General features: G+C 44.3%; 1 protein-coding gene across 1 annotated transcript in view; it reads left to right on the top strand.

Annotated features, from left to right (window-relative positions):
- Positions 1–12,318, top strand: part of LOC135254104 (adhesion G-protein coupled receptor D2) — a 60,790-nt gene extending 48,472 nt beyond the window's left edge. Inside the window, exons 24-26 of the mRNA XM_064334057.1 lie at positions 9,619–9,752; positions 9,920–10,017; positions 11,793–12,318. Of these exons, the coding sequence (XP_064190127.1) occupies positions 9,619–9,752; positions 9,920–10,017; positions 11,793–12,318 (758 nt within the window). The remainder of the gene's footprint in view (positions 1–9,618; positions 9,753–9,919; positions 10,018–11,792) is intronic.
- The last annotated feature ends 2,500 nt before the right edge of the window (positions 12,319–14,818 follow it).

The following is a 14,818-nucleotide window of genomic DNA, read 5'->3' as shown; positions in this document are numbered from 1 at the left end:
ACAGATGGCTCTGGCTTTCTGGTAATGGGATACATGATGGATAGCCTCCCCGTGTTGTCTCCCCACTTTTGTTTATTTATTTATTTATTTATTTATTTACTTACTTACTTATTCATGTGGTCCTGTGGCCAGGCTGTGTCACTGCCGATGTCTGTAAGTAACTAAAGATCCACCTCTGGAAGTGCACTCACGAGCAGATGGATATGCAGTCTGTACGTGCCAGAGATCCTGCGCTCTCCGACGCGTTCTGATGGATATCGCTGATGGTGTGAGGTACAGCATGTCCTGCTCAAAATCAAATTTGATTTGAATGCCTGAAGCCCAGGAGCCCAAGACAGCTTTGTGAAAGATGACATGACCACGTTCTAGCCTTCTGGATGCTGTCTAGACTCTGCAGCATTCCCCCCCCCCCTTTCTGCTAATTCCTGACAGATGTCAAATAAATGGGCTTGCGCCCTGTGGGTATCTAACGTCTGTACAATAGACAGCATATTTAATATAAATTTGTTTCAATAGCTTGTCATGAGGATATACTAACTGCACAGATGCAAGTTTAGCTCACTTCGAACTTCAGATGCAGATTTATTAAACTGGGCACGTTTCCTCCACGGGGGGCTTTTGTTCATTGAAAGGCTAAACATTCTTTCTTCCATTTGATGACTGTCAAGCTCATAATTTGGTATGAGTGTCTATAGGAATTGAAATGTGAATGTTGTTCAGAGTTAAGGACAAACCTCTTTGCAGTTAGACTGAAGAAATGCAATTGCAGATTGCAGACTCTCGGTTTCGATTCAGCTTTAGTGGTAACATGATGTTCCTGGCTAACATTAATGTGGGCAACAGACACGTACTGTACAGTACCCAGCCAGACACAGTCCCCTGAAGACCATGATAGTAAAGCCTTAACTTTTAACTATAGAATGACTGAAAGCCTATTGTTTTGATTCTATTTATTTTTCCTTTATGGCCTGATTTTTATTCCTTCTGGTATTAGTGACAGAAATGCCTGATAGTAGCCAATCTTGGCATTATGTCAGTAAGTTTGTCTGTATTCATCATCATTAGTTTCCCATTTGGCACATCATGTGTGTCTGAACTGTTATCACTACCGATCCTGGGCCACACCCAGTATGGTGGCAAACCACAATTTGTTCATATTGTTTAATTGCATTGCTGTATCTGGTTCAGATTTGGCATGCTAATTCTTCATATTTATATCTACATATTTATCAAGATGTGTGTGACATGTTTCTTTGCTCCACGCCAAAGGCTACACCCAGTGCATTTAGCCAAACTCTTTTTTTCTACTTATATCGATAACTTGACGGTGTTTACTCAGTCGTCTCATATTTGGCATGTTCATCAGATGTGGACTGTGCTGTGGGTTTGTGCAATCCGCTGGCCATGGCTCTGGTCCCTGGCAACACCCGGCCAGACCAAACATGTTAAACACTGCCGTTGTCTCTTGATCTAATTTAATTTTCTAAACAAGTCTTGCGTAACTGTGAATAGATATCGCATTGCATTGCGCTCAGCACATGCCGTGTTTCTAAAACTATCACTAGACTTGACTTGAAAGCTTTGTGGTTGCCTGCACCCTCTACTTGCATGTATATGTGGACTGTGCTGTATTTATAGACTTGAGAGTGCTTCCCGATGGCTGTCAGGGAGGAAGCAGGTTTTGGAACCAGAGTATGGCATATTTCAGTTCTGTGGTGGCATCGAGGGGCATTTCTTTGGCTTTCTTATTTCTGTCGTTCTTTTAATTTGTGCCACTTCTACCTTAAACCTCAAAACTCTTCATGGTGAACTGGGCAGAGACACCTACTATAAATGCTTGGAGTAGTTGGACCAAGGGTCCCTTAAGTGTTTTCATGTTTTTGTCGTTTTTATAATTCATGCCACTTCTTCCTTAAACCTCAAAACTCTTCATGGTGAACTGGGCAGAGACACCTACTATAAATGCTTGGAGTGGTTGGACCAAGGGTTCTTCAATAGGCCGTATTAGTGTGTTTGTGGTGTATCAAGTATCAAGTGTTCTTAATTCTGTTGACTCAGTGGAAGTCTTTTGATGCATTTGTCATTTTAACACCATGCTACCGAAAGCAAACCCTGTTTTTTTTACTCACCTCAATAGGTGTTGGGAATGTGGGCCAGTTTGAAAAAAAGTATGAGTATGAGGAAAAGTGGCTATATTTAACAGCTGTGTACATACACATATCGCAGCAATACACATTTGAATATGCAACATAGGCAATTTGGTGATATCTGGGTGATTTGGGTGTGTTTGACAATATAACATCAGTTGGATAAACTGTAAATTTTCAGTGTTAGTTCAGGAAATACGATCATTGTTACCACATAAGCATTAGCAAACACTAGCTAGCCAGTTAATCTTCAGATATTTTTCAAGCATTTCTCCTTGGGTAATCAGGATGGCGTTTTAACTTAATTCTTTATAATAATCCATCTTTATAATGATACTGTGCTGTCATTTGTTTTGCTACAAATGCATTAATCAATAATGGCAACATTACTGAGTAACTGAATTGATTGTCATAAAAGCTATACACTTGGAGAATTTTATGACTTCATCATGATTTGAATAAAACCTGATGTGTCAGGTCTCAGAACATGATGAGGAGGTGCTATACTCCCTGGATTTTCCCCCATGCTTTATGAATTCTGAACCTGCAAGCATTTTTTGAGAAACTGTTATACAGCATAAATAAAATAAAGAAATTGCATCAAAATAAAAGTTGAAAGCCTTTCAGAAGTATAGACTAAGGGTTAGCAAAACCTTTCACTCACCTGGCAGTATACTGTGCCTGAGGACCATTTACATAAATATATATTGTAAGTCTCATGCTTCAGTCTATCGAAATATACATGAAATGTAGGAAAGCAAAGTCTTAGAATTACCTTACTTGAATTTTATCATCTCAGATGTTTTCATTTTATTATCAGGTAAGATGTGGATAATCGTTTCATACTTTAGTGGCTGATTGGATCCCATATACTCAGTACAGATACAAATAAATAAATAAATACCAAGCAAATAGAATATAACTAATAGTATTATGTTCTTTATTACGGTATCATATAGTGTTATTACGCTCACATTTTGGTTTACATATTTTTTCATGTATGCAGTTGTATAAATAGCATTTGTGCATTTACAGCACTAAAATCCTATACGTGTAGGCCATAGTGCATCCAGTGCCACACAAGACTACAGTGTCATATTATACAGCCTTTGTGGAGAGCGAGCCTGAAGAGCCTGACACTAAGTGACTGAAGGAGGATGGCGCTCTTTTGTCTCAGGTAAACTTTTGCTCTAGGTCGCTAACATTTAACCCTGTTCCGGCGTAATCAGGCCCATCAATCTGCCGTCGGTCGCCCCGCCGGGCCGGACCCCTCTCTCACACGCGCCCCGTGTCACTCCGCAGGCGTCTGGGGCGCAGGTAGCGGGACCCGACAGGACTCTAAACCAATGGCGCGTCAGGCGCTCCTCTCCGGCGGGGGGCCATAGATCAGGCCAGGGAGGATGGCGGGCCGGCTCTGGGTGACAAGGGAATAACATCCCTTTCTCCTCAATCGACAGGGGTAATAACTCCTGCGTCTCCAGGGACAGATTGAGAAAGGCAATAGCCCGGGGCTGTGAAGCAGGGATGCTTTGGAGAATTGAAAGTTAAAGAAGCACGCTTGGAAATTTTTTCTTTCTTTTTTCTTTTTTCTTTCTTTTTTTTTGTGGAGGAAACTTAAAAAAAGAAAAAAAAATAGTCAGGATAAACTATCAAACGATAAATCTTGCGCTGCCCGTACTGTATGTGCGACTTGAGAGTTTTCCCCCGTCCAGAGAAGTGGCGGCGGTTTAGATGCCGCATGCCCCTAAAAATTTGTGTTTGTCAAATTCCCCCCCCCCCCCCAACATCTCCCGCTTCCTGCTCTGGCTGCTTAGAAAGCTAAAAGCGGATAAGCTCTTGCGGTTTTTATTTGATCAGAATCAACGTAAGTGCCCTGTGTTTACGGTGCGGTTTGGCAGGGGAAAATAATGCAAGCAAATGGAGAGGGAGGAGCGGCTGAATGTGTTGGTGATTGTGTTCAGCGTGGCGGGGAGGGCGGCTACTGTATCGGAGCCCCGAGCTCTCGGCTCTCTTATTCCTGCCTTCAAGACCATTGCCATGTTCCGCCACATCCCCGGGGAAGCGCTTTTATAGCTTGATCAATTTTAGAGTGGCTTATTGAATGCCTGTTAATGGCTTTTTTATTCTCAATTATAACTTACGGTGTCGTATTTGATCCGACATCCGGCTCTATGTTGCAGATGCATTTTAGACTATACGTAAGGTTTTTTCAATCAAGGTCATTTAAAAAATAATAATTTTTATTATTGTGGCTGCATGCTTTCGTTTTTCTAGAAATAATCCAGGCTTGACCAAATACTGCATGGCAAGTTATGAGTGAAGTTGAATGATCAAGCTAAATTCTTATTCAGCAAAAGTGTGAAACAGGGTGAAACAATACGATCGCTCGAAAACATTGCATGAATGCGGCACGTGTTGGTATTTTTACATTTATGTATGAAGGGTAGAAATTCCGTTATGACATTGCCGTGCGAATTTCAATTGCTGTGGTCACCATACAGAGGAGAGGAAGGTTAAATTTGAGTGCGCATGGAGATTTATTGGCAGTAAAAAAACAGGGTTATTAAATTTAACTCGCCTCAAGGCACTGTCATCAAGTTGATGAAGGCAAACACAGATAGGTCTGCCAAATACCTGGGAAAAAAACGGCCTGTATATAATAAGATTAGGAAGATTGACTCGTGATAAAAGCCAAAGTTGTCTGCGGCGTCAGTGTGCCCCGTGTCCTGGGCACCCCCTGTCTGCGTGGGCTCCGTGTGACCAACACTTAGCAAGCCCTGCTCTACTGAAGGTGAAAGAAGTGCTCACTTGAGCTCATTGAAAAGTAGATGTGACAGTAAATTTTTCAGCCCCGAGATGGGAGATCTTGTTATAGCAGTCAGGATGGGGGTCAGGGCAGTGCCTGTTGATGATTGAGGAAAAGAGAAGTAAATTCATTCTGCTTCAGGCACTTTGTCAAGTGCCAGTAGCTTACCGTTGAGAACCAGTCACCCATCACTGTGTTACGGCCTCAGAGGTCAGCCCCCGTCCATAAATCAGCCCTCTGCACAGGCTGCAAAACCTATTGCCTGCTCCTGACGAAATGAAAAAGAAGAGGAATGTTGGGTTCTGCATGGAAATGACTCTGAGCACCTCACCACATGTTGCTGTTTGATAAAAATGCATGCCCGGGTATTGATCCCGCCGAATCAAGTCATTAAAAAGTGCCATTTTTTTGTTTATTGGAGTGAGGCAATTAAATGGTCCGCTTATAACCGGGCCCTACCTTTCGCTGATGAAAAATATTGATTTTTATTTATTTATTTATTTATTTTTGGGGCCGTGGCTTTATAAGTGACAATGCTTTTGATTACTCCTGACGAACCTCCTTGGAGTGTTAATTAAAAGCGCAGCAGATGCTCAGGTGTGGGAGATCATTAGAACGGGCCCCGTTTACACATCTGCGTCTCAGGTCCCTCCGCCTTGCATGGCAAATAGGACACTGGAGAGGAGCGAGGCTTACGACTTCATCAGCAAAAAAAAAAAAAAACAACACATGAAAAAAGTAAGAGGGGTGTTTGCATATGCACCGCGCGCCCCTGCATACAATTGAACGAAACTGGGACAGGACCTCACCGTGACAAAGTCTACACATCTCAATTTGGGTCTAATTCGCCATAATCATATGGCTTGCCTGAAAGCTCTGTAACCTGCGGAACAGCTCAGAATATATATATATATTTTTTAAATAAGCTCTGAGTGAAATATGTGTGGATATCCAAGCTCCTCAGTGTTAGTTATTCTTCAGACATGCCGTTGGGGAGGCGAAAAGGCGAGCTCTGTTCATGTATTTGTATAATTCCTCCCTTGGATCACTTTCCCTGCCGCCTGCACGGCTAGGACAGAACACACTACTCTACTGAGGCGCAAACTAGCAGATACCTGCGCACGTTACCCGGGCACTTCCAAATCAAATACACTCGTGAGTTGGAGGGGTCTTGCTTTTCTTTTCCTCAAAACTGTCAATTGATATATTGAAATTATTGAGATCATATGCGGCCATGTGCAAACATTTTTCTGGGACCGAAAAGAGCAGGGAAAAGGATGTGGCCCCAGAACTGCTGCTTTCAATATACGCTCTTATTAGGCCGTGATTATCCTGGTGGGCCTGGCTTCACTCAAACCGCGGGGAGGGAGTAGGAGGCCAGGAGAGCCCGGAACATTCTGGCACAAAAGTAATAACTTCCTGACAACACTTGATACTTCTCATTGTGGTGTTCCTTTATTATCACACCTTGCAAGGTTTACTGTACGCGAATGCATTTGCTGACATAAATTGTAGTCACACAGTAGAGACTGACAAGAAATGGCTAGCTCAAAAAAACATTTCTTAAACATTTTGGCTAATTAATCCAACACCTGAGTAGGGTAGGGGGCAAGCCAGTCACATTTAATGATTAGTTCACCTTATTTACATATAGCCTAGAAAATGTGTTCCCATGTGTACAGGAATGACCTAATTACCACCATCGTATCATAGGCTTTAAATTTAAGGAAAATAGTACTGCGCAGTATTTTGCACAGTAGTGTTTAATGCATCATAGGGAGTACAGAGTGAGAGGGTTAGAGCTTTGGATTGAATCCCAAAATGGCACAGCTTTGAACAAAAAATATAGCTGTCTAAATTTTACATATGGTTGAGGGCATCTGATATGTTTCATTTCATATACTGGTTCAAATGAATACTATTTTATTATTTGGACAGTCTTTGCTAAACCCTTGGCTGTCTGGACTTTGAAAGTGAGTCAAATAAGATGTATAAAGTGCAGATGATTAAGCTTCATGTCCTTTGGTAATTAGTTTTTCTTTGAGGCGCTAAACGTGTGTATGGTGTCCTCGCTATTCAATTTGGTGATGTAACTGTCTGAATGTGGCCTGTACATCCCCTATGACTGTGTCTCTCAGATTCATGTTATTGAACAGAAAGAAAAATAATGATACCTATTCTAATGGATAAATTACTTTCCTTTGTGAAATGAGGGTTATATTTAATATGGTTCATATAACAAGATGACAGAAAAAAGCCCACAAAATTTCACAGAATGGAATTTACCCTTTATACACTTATATGATAAACTTTATTTCAGTCTGATGAAGGCTGTAATTGGATTATTTGCAAATTAATTGACAAGCATAATGATATGATGGCACGTTAAATTGAAAGATGAAATAAGGGTGGTACTGTAAAGCATTTTGGAGTGAGGCATTCTAAGAATTTTAACGCTTATTTTGTTTCCGTTCAACAACCTCTTTGCTCAGCCAGTGGGCTCCATGTTGCCTTCGAGAAGCTTGGCAGAGTTTAGCAAGCCTATCAAACAGAAAAGAGCCCAATTTCCCTTTGATATAAATGCCTAAGAACACTGGCAACATGCCACTAAGGATATGACTGTGCTGTGATCTGACGGAATATTCCACCACGTGCGTGCGCACACGCACACACACACACACACACACACACACACACGTACACGTACAAAAAAAGAAAAAATACCTAAGGAGAAGAAAATGCTTCAGAATTGTGCAGAAATCCCCAGACCCAGTCCAGGCTCTTTGTAGTATACATATATCAACCGTCACCCATGGCCAGTCGAAGTCGGAGCGAACACAATGGAACAGACAGATGGCCTAAAACAAGCCATGCGACTGGTTTGATGCTATTAAAAGCTGTTTACATTACCGTCCACCGTTTCATCCTCAACAGGTTGTCTTTTATGTCCATTGTCGGGCCATTGTCCCGTTTCGCCAACAGAAAAGCACGCCGTGTGATCATGCCTCGCAATGGGGAAATGCGAAATATGGACAAACAGGAAGCGCTCGTCCTCGCTAATGAGCGTTCGCCTCTTTAACCTGTGCCAACGTCCTGCGCGCGTTGGCAGCCCGCCGATTTTGCTGGATCGCCGTGCGTCAAAGAAGGTTTTCAGTCATTCGCCTGAAAGAAGGCAGGGCTGGCGCCTCCTCGGAGGGAGCGGAGGGTGTCATTCTCTCCTCTCTGCCGTGGAGAGGCCTGACAGTGCAGATAGATGGACTCCTTGAATGCGCTGACCTTTCTCCTCCACGCTAAGGGCCTCCCATGCAGATGAGACAGAGACAGATGAAGACGTTTCTGATGGGGAGCCTTTCTTTACGGCGAGCGCGCGGAACGAGCGGCGGCTAGCCCCGGCCCGTCTTCTCCTGTGAGAAATGAACCCCGACTCGGGGCGCCAGCCGCCGTGAGAGCCAGGACAGGCTGGCGGGGAAGGCAGTGACGGCGATCGTGTCCGCACCTGCAGAGGTTTTCCCGTCACCCTGTGCCCAAGTGCCACGAGGCAAGGGTTTCCTGGCACAGAACCGGCTGCAGGTTCGCTGCTAGCAGAGCGGCGCATTGTTTCTGCCGGTAACCTTTGCGCTCCTTCTGATCCTGCCGGACTTCCACCGTTGGATTCTTTCCTGCGTCTGGCGTGCCGAGGCGAATTGAAGCGGTCGGTCGAAAAAAACGTTTGCTCAGGCTTTGAATTTGGAGAGACACTGTAACAGATCTGAGACTCAGAGTCAGCCTTGGGAGCTCAGACTTGACGCAAAATGCAATTGAATCTCACCGCCTTCAGGAACTGTAGCCTTGTGTCATGCTCTGGTTTTGGACTGTGGTGTAGGACATAATTGTTTAATTCACGATGTATGTTACTTATGTTCTATTACTACTACGTGTGTTCGGTGGCTCTGTTATACTGTATTTTCCTGGCATGGTTTGGGTCTACTTGTACACTTGGAGGGCAGGGTCACTGCAAATCAATACAAAGTTATTCTGAGTGATCACCTTTATCCTATGATGAAACATTTCTATCCTGATGGGAGTGGTCTCTTCCAGGATGACAATGTCCCCATCCACAGGGCACGAGGAGTCACTGAATAGTTTGATGAGTATGAAAATGATGTGAATCATATGCTATGGCCTTCACAGTCACCAGATCTCAACCCAGTTGAATGCCTAGGAATGGTAGAGTTCCAGAGAAAGCTGATCTGGAGGCTTGAGGTGGCCCAACACCTTTAATTTGTCACCTGTTCATGTGTGTATATATATACACAATCCCGAGCAACTTATATTTACTTTTCATCCATTTAAACAGCTGGATATATACAGAAGAAATGCAGAACATTACTCAAAGGTGCAACGGAAGTGTCTAACCCAAGAATCAAACCTGTGACCTTTGTAACCTTTAGGTTGCAAGACCAGCTCCTTACCCATTTTGCTATGCTGCTGCCCATCCACACTTATCATGCACCCTTATCTGGCCCCCCAAATAACTGAGGGAGAATATTGGAATGTTCGTACAGACCTACAAGTATGATTGTGGCATTCATAATTGGTGGAAAAGAGTAAAAGAGGTGGTAAGTTTGTGTTAGTGCTGGTTAAAGGAACCTTGCTTGATTGTGTGTGTTGTGTGTTTTCCCACAGGGCAGCTGTCAATCCCCAGTGCTAGTGGAAGTCAGGAGGATGAGGGTCCCAGCCCTGCCACTCTTGATGAGGTAACAGTCACAGGCCACCCCCCCTACCACCCCCCCCCCCCCCGCCCTGCCCCCCTCCCACTGGTAGGCCTGTCGGAGCTCACATCTTAACTGCCTCTCCGAGGGCTCTGGGTGGTAGTGGGATTGACATGAGTTTGCGTTTGACGTCTCAGAGAAAAGGCTTCTCATCCCCCCGTGAGCCATTTCTTGGTTCCCAGGTGATCGTGGGTAAGTGCTAGCTCACACTTCAGAGCCCTGGCAGCCACCAGGGTCGCCCGCTGCCTAAGCTGCCGCTGGAACGGCGGAAGTCAGCGTTGGTCCTAAAGGAAGGGGATCGAGTGAGGCCAAGGTGCGGTGCCGGAATATGGCTTTGAGTTTGGGACAACGCGCGGCGCTGATTTGAGCGAAGGATGCAGAAAACAGCTGATTCACGGTCCCCCTTCAGCTGAAACCAGACTGCTCAGCTGGAAGGGCTTCGTCGTGATGGCTAATTTTAACTCCAGTGTTTCAATAGGAGGCTTCAGTGAGAATGTTTCCTTGGTTTCCTGCACGTTAAAAATTACGACAGCCGTGACACGATGCGTTATCATAACAAATCACTTTTGCTGCTCGAAGCGAAACAAGTAAAAAAAAATTTAAAAAGCTGAAAGAAATCCAGTCATGACCTCAAAGGCATGAGCCCTCTAGTGGACACCAAATTAAGAGCATTAATTCATGTCCTTCACTTATTAGTCCTCGCTGCACAGTCCAGCACTGTGTTCCTCGCAGTGTTTAACAGTTACTGTCAACTCGTTACCTGATTACATGATTGCTGCTGACTTCACCGCCAAGATTTTTTTTCTTCGGTTGGGTGGTCCGCGTCATCTTTGTAAAATATACGACTCGGAGCGCCGGGAGGTTTCGAATGACACCGAGCGAAATGTAACACTAAAGTATACATAATTAAATTTACGCACAGGCAGTGGGAGGGATGTGGAAATGAACAGATTCCCGAAGGTGTGAATCAATTGAACCAGTGCGCCTTGCGAAGGCCTTTCTTTTTTTTTTTTTTCGGCGGTCAGGGTCACAGCGTGGGCTGAGCCTGTCCGAGGGTCCCAGGGGCAGGAGGCGTGGCCGAGCGCTGATTGCCTGCCTCCTTGAACGAGTCGTCCCGTCTGGAACGGCCGAATGGCATTCACTCCCCCCCCCGTGCGCGGCGGTGTCAGACCCAGAACCCTGAAGCCAGGATAGCGGTTGTGAACATTTTCAAAATGGTGTGGGCGCCTCTCGGGCCGAATGCTTTTACTGTACCCGTCTGATGCTGTTTCAACACATCGACATCCAATACTGAAATATGTAGACATTGATCCGGGGGTTTACTACGCGAATTTCATACAGATGAATTTAGGTGTTTATTTCATTCTGCATGTCCTTCGATTTTTATCCTGCCTCGTTTGATGAATGCAGCATTTTTAGTGCTCATTTACCGAGCAGGCACCCTCATCCAGACCAATATTCAATATGAATTTTCGGAATACAAAAACTGTTACAACACACTGAATTTATAGTGTGTTCTAAGTACTTTTGAATGTGTTGAAAAATATTTATATTTATATTATAGTTGAATGTTTGATATTATAATTGGTAAACACATGAAACTACAGAAATTGCGCTTTTTAATTTTTTGTGCCAAGAATGAATGTGCAGTGCTTATTCTAGAGCAGTTACTCAATTTGAAATATAAAAATGGGGATTTAATACAGTTGGTGGATGGAATTAATGAACTTTCCGCCTTCTTGCAAATCAAACTTTAATACTAAATACATTGCAAGGAACATGAGCAGTTCTCATATGCTGGATATGAATGCTGCCAATTCTGATATATCTGTAATTGTAAAAATATGTATTTTTACAACTTTTACTCTATCTGCATATGTAAAAGTATTTTTCTCTTTTATTAAAAGGGTTGCCATCTGCAAGCAGAGTTATGAACAGATAGCCACATTTTTCAGTCGACTAACGGTATTTTAGCAGAGGCCTTGCAGTAAGTGACATGTTTAAAGTGAAAACTCATTAGCAGTCGGCCGGGCTGCTGTATCCTCGGGCTGCGGGTGCTGTCCTGGCTCAGCTCCGTTTCCTCTGCAGTGAGGGAGATGTGCTCACGCGGTGCCCTGGGACCAGCGCGGCGTTGGTGCGCTGCCAAAGCCTGCTCCTGCACCGTGCACCGGAAGAGCAGGGAGACACGGCGCAGCACCTCCGCTCGCCGTGCCGTTACACGCGATGCCGGCCCCTCTGGGGCCACAGCCCCCCCCGGCCCCGTCCCCCCCCGGCGCGGGGGCTTGACAGGGGCCGGGCGTCTGGGTCCGTCCCAGGCCGTCACTCGCGAGCCAGCGTGTCAATCGCGAGGCGAGCCGCCGGGCTTCCTGTTTTGCCCGTGTGCTGTTGCGCATCCTGTCCGGCGGTGCCGTCGGCGGCAGGATTTTCCCGCTTCCCCGCGAGGCCTGTTACTCACCCGCGGAGCCGAGCGCGGCCCCCGCTGTCCCGCGGCCCGCGTCTGGCTGACCTCGTGCCCGCGCAGCGCTGTCGCTCTCCCCCACGCGGCTCGACGGGTCGCGGCCTCCGCGGTCAGAGCGCGTTAGCGGCCGTTTTAGCCCGGAGGTACGGCAGCTGAAGACCTCAGAGGAGAGGACATGCCGAGGGGCTTTGCCTGTGGTTTCTGGCCCCCGCATCGCTCCTCTGACCTGCGGTTGACAGCAGTTAAACGGTGCTCCAGTAGGCCGGCACATCAGCTCTGGGGCATTTCTCGTCTTTATCCCCATCCACCCGCCAATATCTCCACAAAATCTTCCACTACACAGACCCTGTCTGGGATATGGAACTGCTCATGTTTTTTTATAATGCAGTACATGCATTAACAGAGTGCTTGACCAGTTAGCATTACTTAAGCGTGCCTTCATTGTGGTCAATATAATCGTATTAGCAAAGTTCACAGTGGAGGTTATTTATTTATTCATTTTTGATTTTTTTCAAGTACATAATGAAAGTTTCACGGCTGCATTAATTGTTTGCCACTTATAATCATATCAGTGTTAATGAGCTGGATTTATGTGATATGAAGCATTCATGGAAAACAGGTTGGTGACTTCTGTAGGAATTGCTAGAAGGGCAACTTGTGAACAGAATTTATTTACGGACAATAAAAGGGTATTACTGCAGTATGTCAGGGGACATTTTGATGGGAGAGCAAAGTTCTTGGCCTCGCAAACCTCCAATGCAAAATGGTTTCCATGCGGAAAAGCGTGCTTCTGCTTACCTCTTTTGGAGCACATCAGTATGGCTTATTGTTTTCAAACTGTGTTCTCTTTGAATGAAAATATGTTGTCTTTTGTTCTGAAAACGAGTCTGGCTGTCAGAGGCAGCCATGAATGTGCCATCACCTCAGTTAATATCCTCATTAGACACCAGACTGATGTTATTTCCTGTGGATGTCGCATCACATCCACGGCCCTGCCGGACTCTGGGCTCAACTAATCTATCACCAAGAAAGGAAGAGAGCAGCAGCGGTGCTGTCATATCCTACCTGCCCCATCTGAGAATTTGGTTACTTTACACTAAAAAGTGTGGACTAAAAGCTTCACATTCTGAGATTTCACCGTTGAATTGAGTTACCAGTATTCTTTTTTCCAGACTAAACTGTTGTTGTGACTGTTTCAAGAAACTGTGAAAACAAAAAACTTGTAGGCTTGACCAAATATAGAATGAACAGGATGGAATGAAAGTTCAGTACTGAAAAGACACAGGCGATTAATACACATGGATGACAGGAATGGGTGGAGAAAAATGAGCTTTGTAGATTTACAATTCTAAGGGTGGCTTGCTATGAGAACATCTTGCTATAGATGTTCTCTTGCTGTGGTTGTGGGTCAACATGGATGTCAATAGAGTACCGCTGTCGATGGGTGTTGGTGTACAGACCGAAGAGCTGGTCAACATTTTCTGAGTAATAGGTTTCCCTGTCCATGATGGTCACTGAAGCAGTCAGCCTTGTGAGAATGTTAGTGACATTTTCCTGCGGTGGGGGAAGGGTGGGGGTATGGAGGATGACACCCACATCCACCCACACCAGAGAGGAAGTTACAATCAGAACACAACAGGAAAGTTAAAAAAACAATCAACCTGACATCTCTCTACTGATGAAATCACTTCCTAGAGGCCTGTGCTTTGACCTGGTTGGGTTCAATACGGGCACAGTTGTGTAAGAACGTAAATGCAGAATGAATAATCATTTTGTGAGGTTTATATTGTGAGCTGGCGATGGAGTCAGTGGACTGCAGATACTGTTCATCAACGCATGAACAGCTCAACAGCTGAAATTATATCTCATACTATCTGACATAATTGTGATGCTTGTAAAGTTACTTTTAAGATTGTAAATACATCCGAGTACTGACAGCATTCATAAATTTGTAGTAAACTGCAATTTTGCAGAATGCCATGGTTTTATATCCAAGATGTTCCTTGTTGTTTCCATCACAGATTCACACAAAATTTTCTCATACTCTCGGAGTGTGTTTGTAGTGAGACTGAAGATGCTCTATGATTGATTTCCACTAATAAATTCATTGTGTATTGTTTAGCCAAGGCATTGCAGAAACATAAATTACACATAAATTTTATGTGTAAGTCTGAATTGGTTCACAAGTGTAAGCGTCATTTGTTCTCAGGCAGAAGTTAGCACCAATCACCCAATATGTCATGCACTTTGACTTAATACATGAATATAGTTCTGTCAGTCTTCAAAATCTGTATCTCTGTTGTCAGATTGTCATTCAACTGAAGAGAGAGGAAACTGAATTAGAGAAATGTTGAAAGGAAAGGCTGAGAAAGGTTAAACTGGGAAAAGAATAATCTTGCCCTTTTACATTTCCCACAATCAGGATCGTCACTGGGAGGGAAGAAGGCCGCATGACCAATTTTTTTCAAGGATTGCTATATCGTTGACATTGTGTCTTTGTCAGTATACACAGAAATTGTTCTTGGAGTACTGAAGTGCATATACTGCTGTGATTTCATTTTAACTGAATTTTAACCATATACAATAAGTTGAATATCCTTTTTACATATAGCTTACAATAGCGCTAGAGTTGAGCCAGCTTCACTTTAAGCACAAG

This window comes from Anguilla rostrata, chromosome 4, assembly GCF_018555375.3.
Source record: "Anguilla rostrata isolate EN2019 chromosome 4, ASM1855537v3, whole genome shotgun sequence".
NCBI classification, from domain to species: Eukaryota; Metazoa; Chordata; class Actinopteri; order Anguilliformes; family Anguillidae; genus Anguilla; species Anguilla rostrata.
The sequence above is the reverse complement of the archived record's forward strand: the minus strand, read 5'-3'. Positions and strand labels throughout refer to the sequence as shown.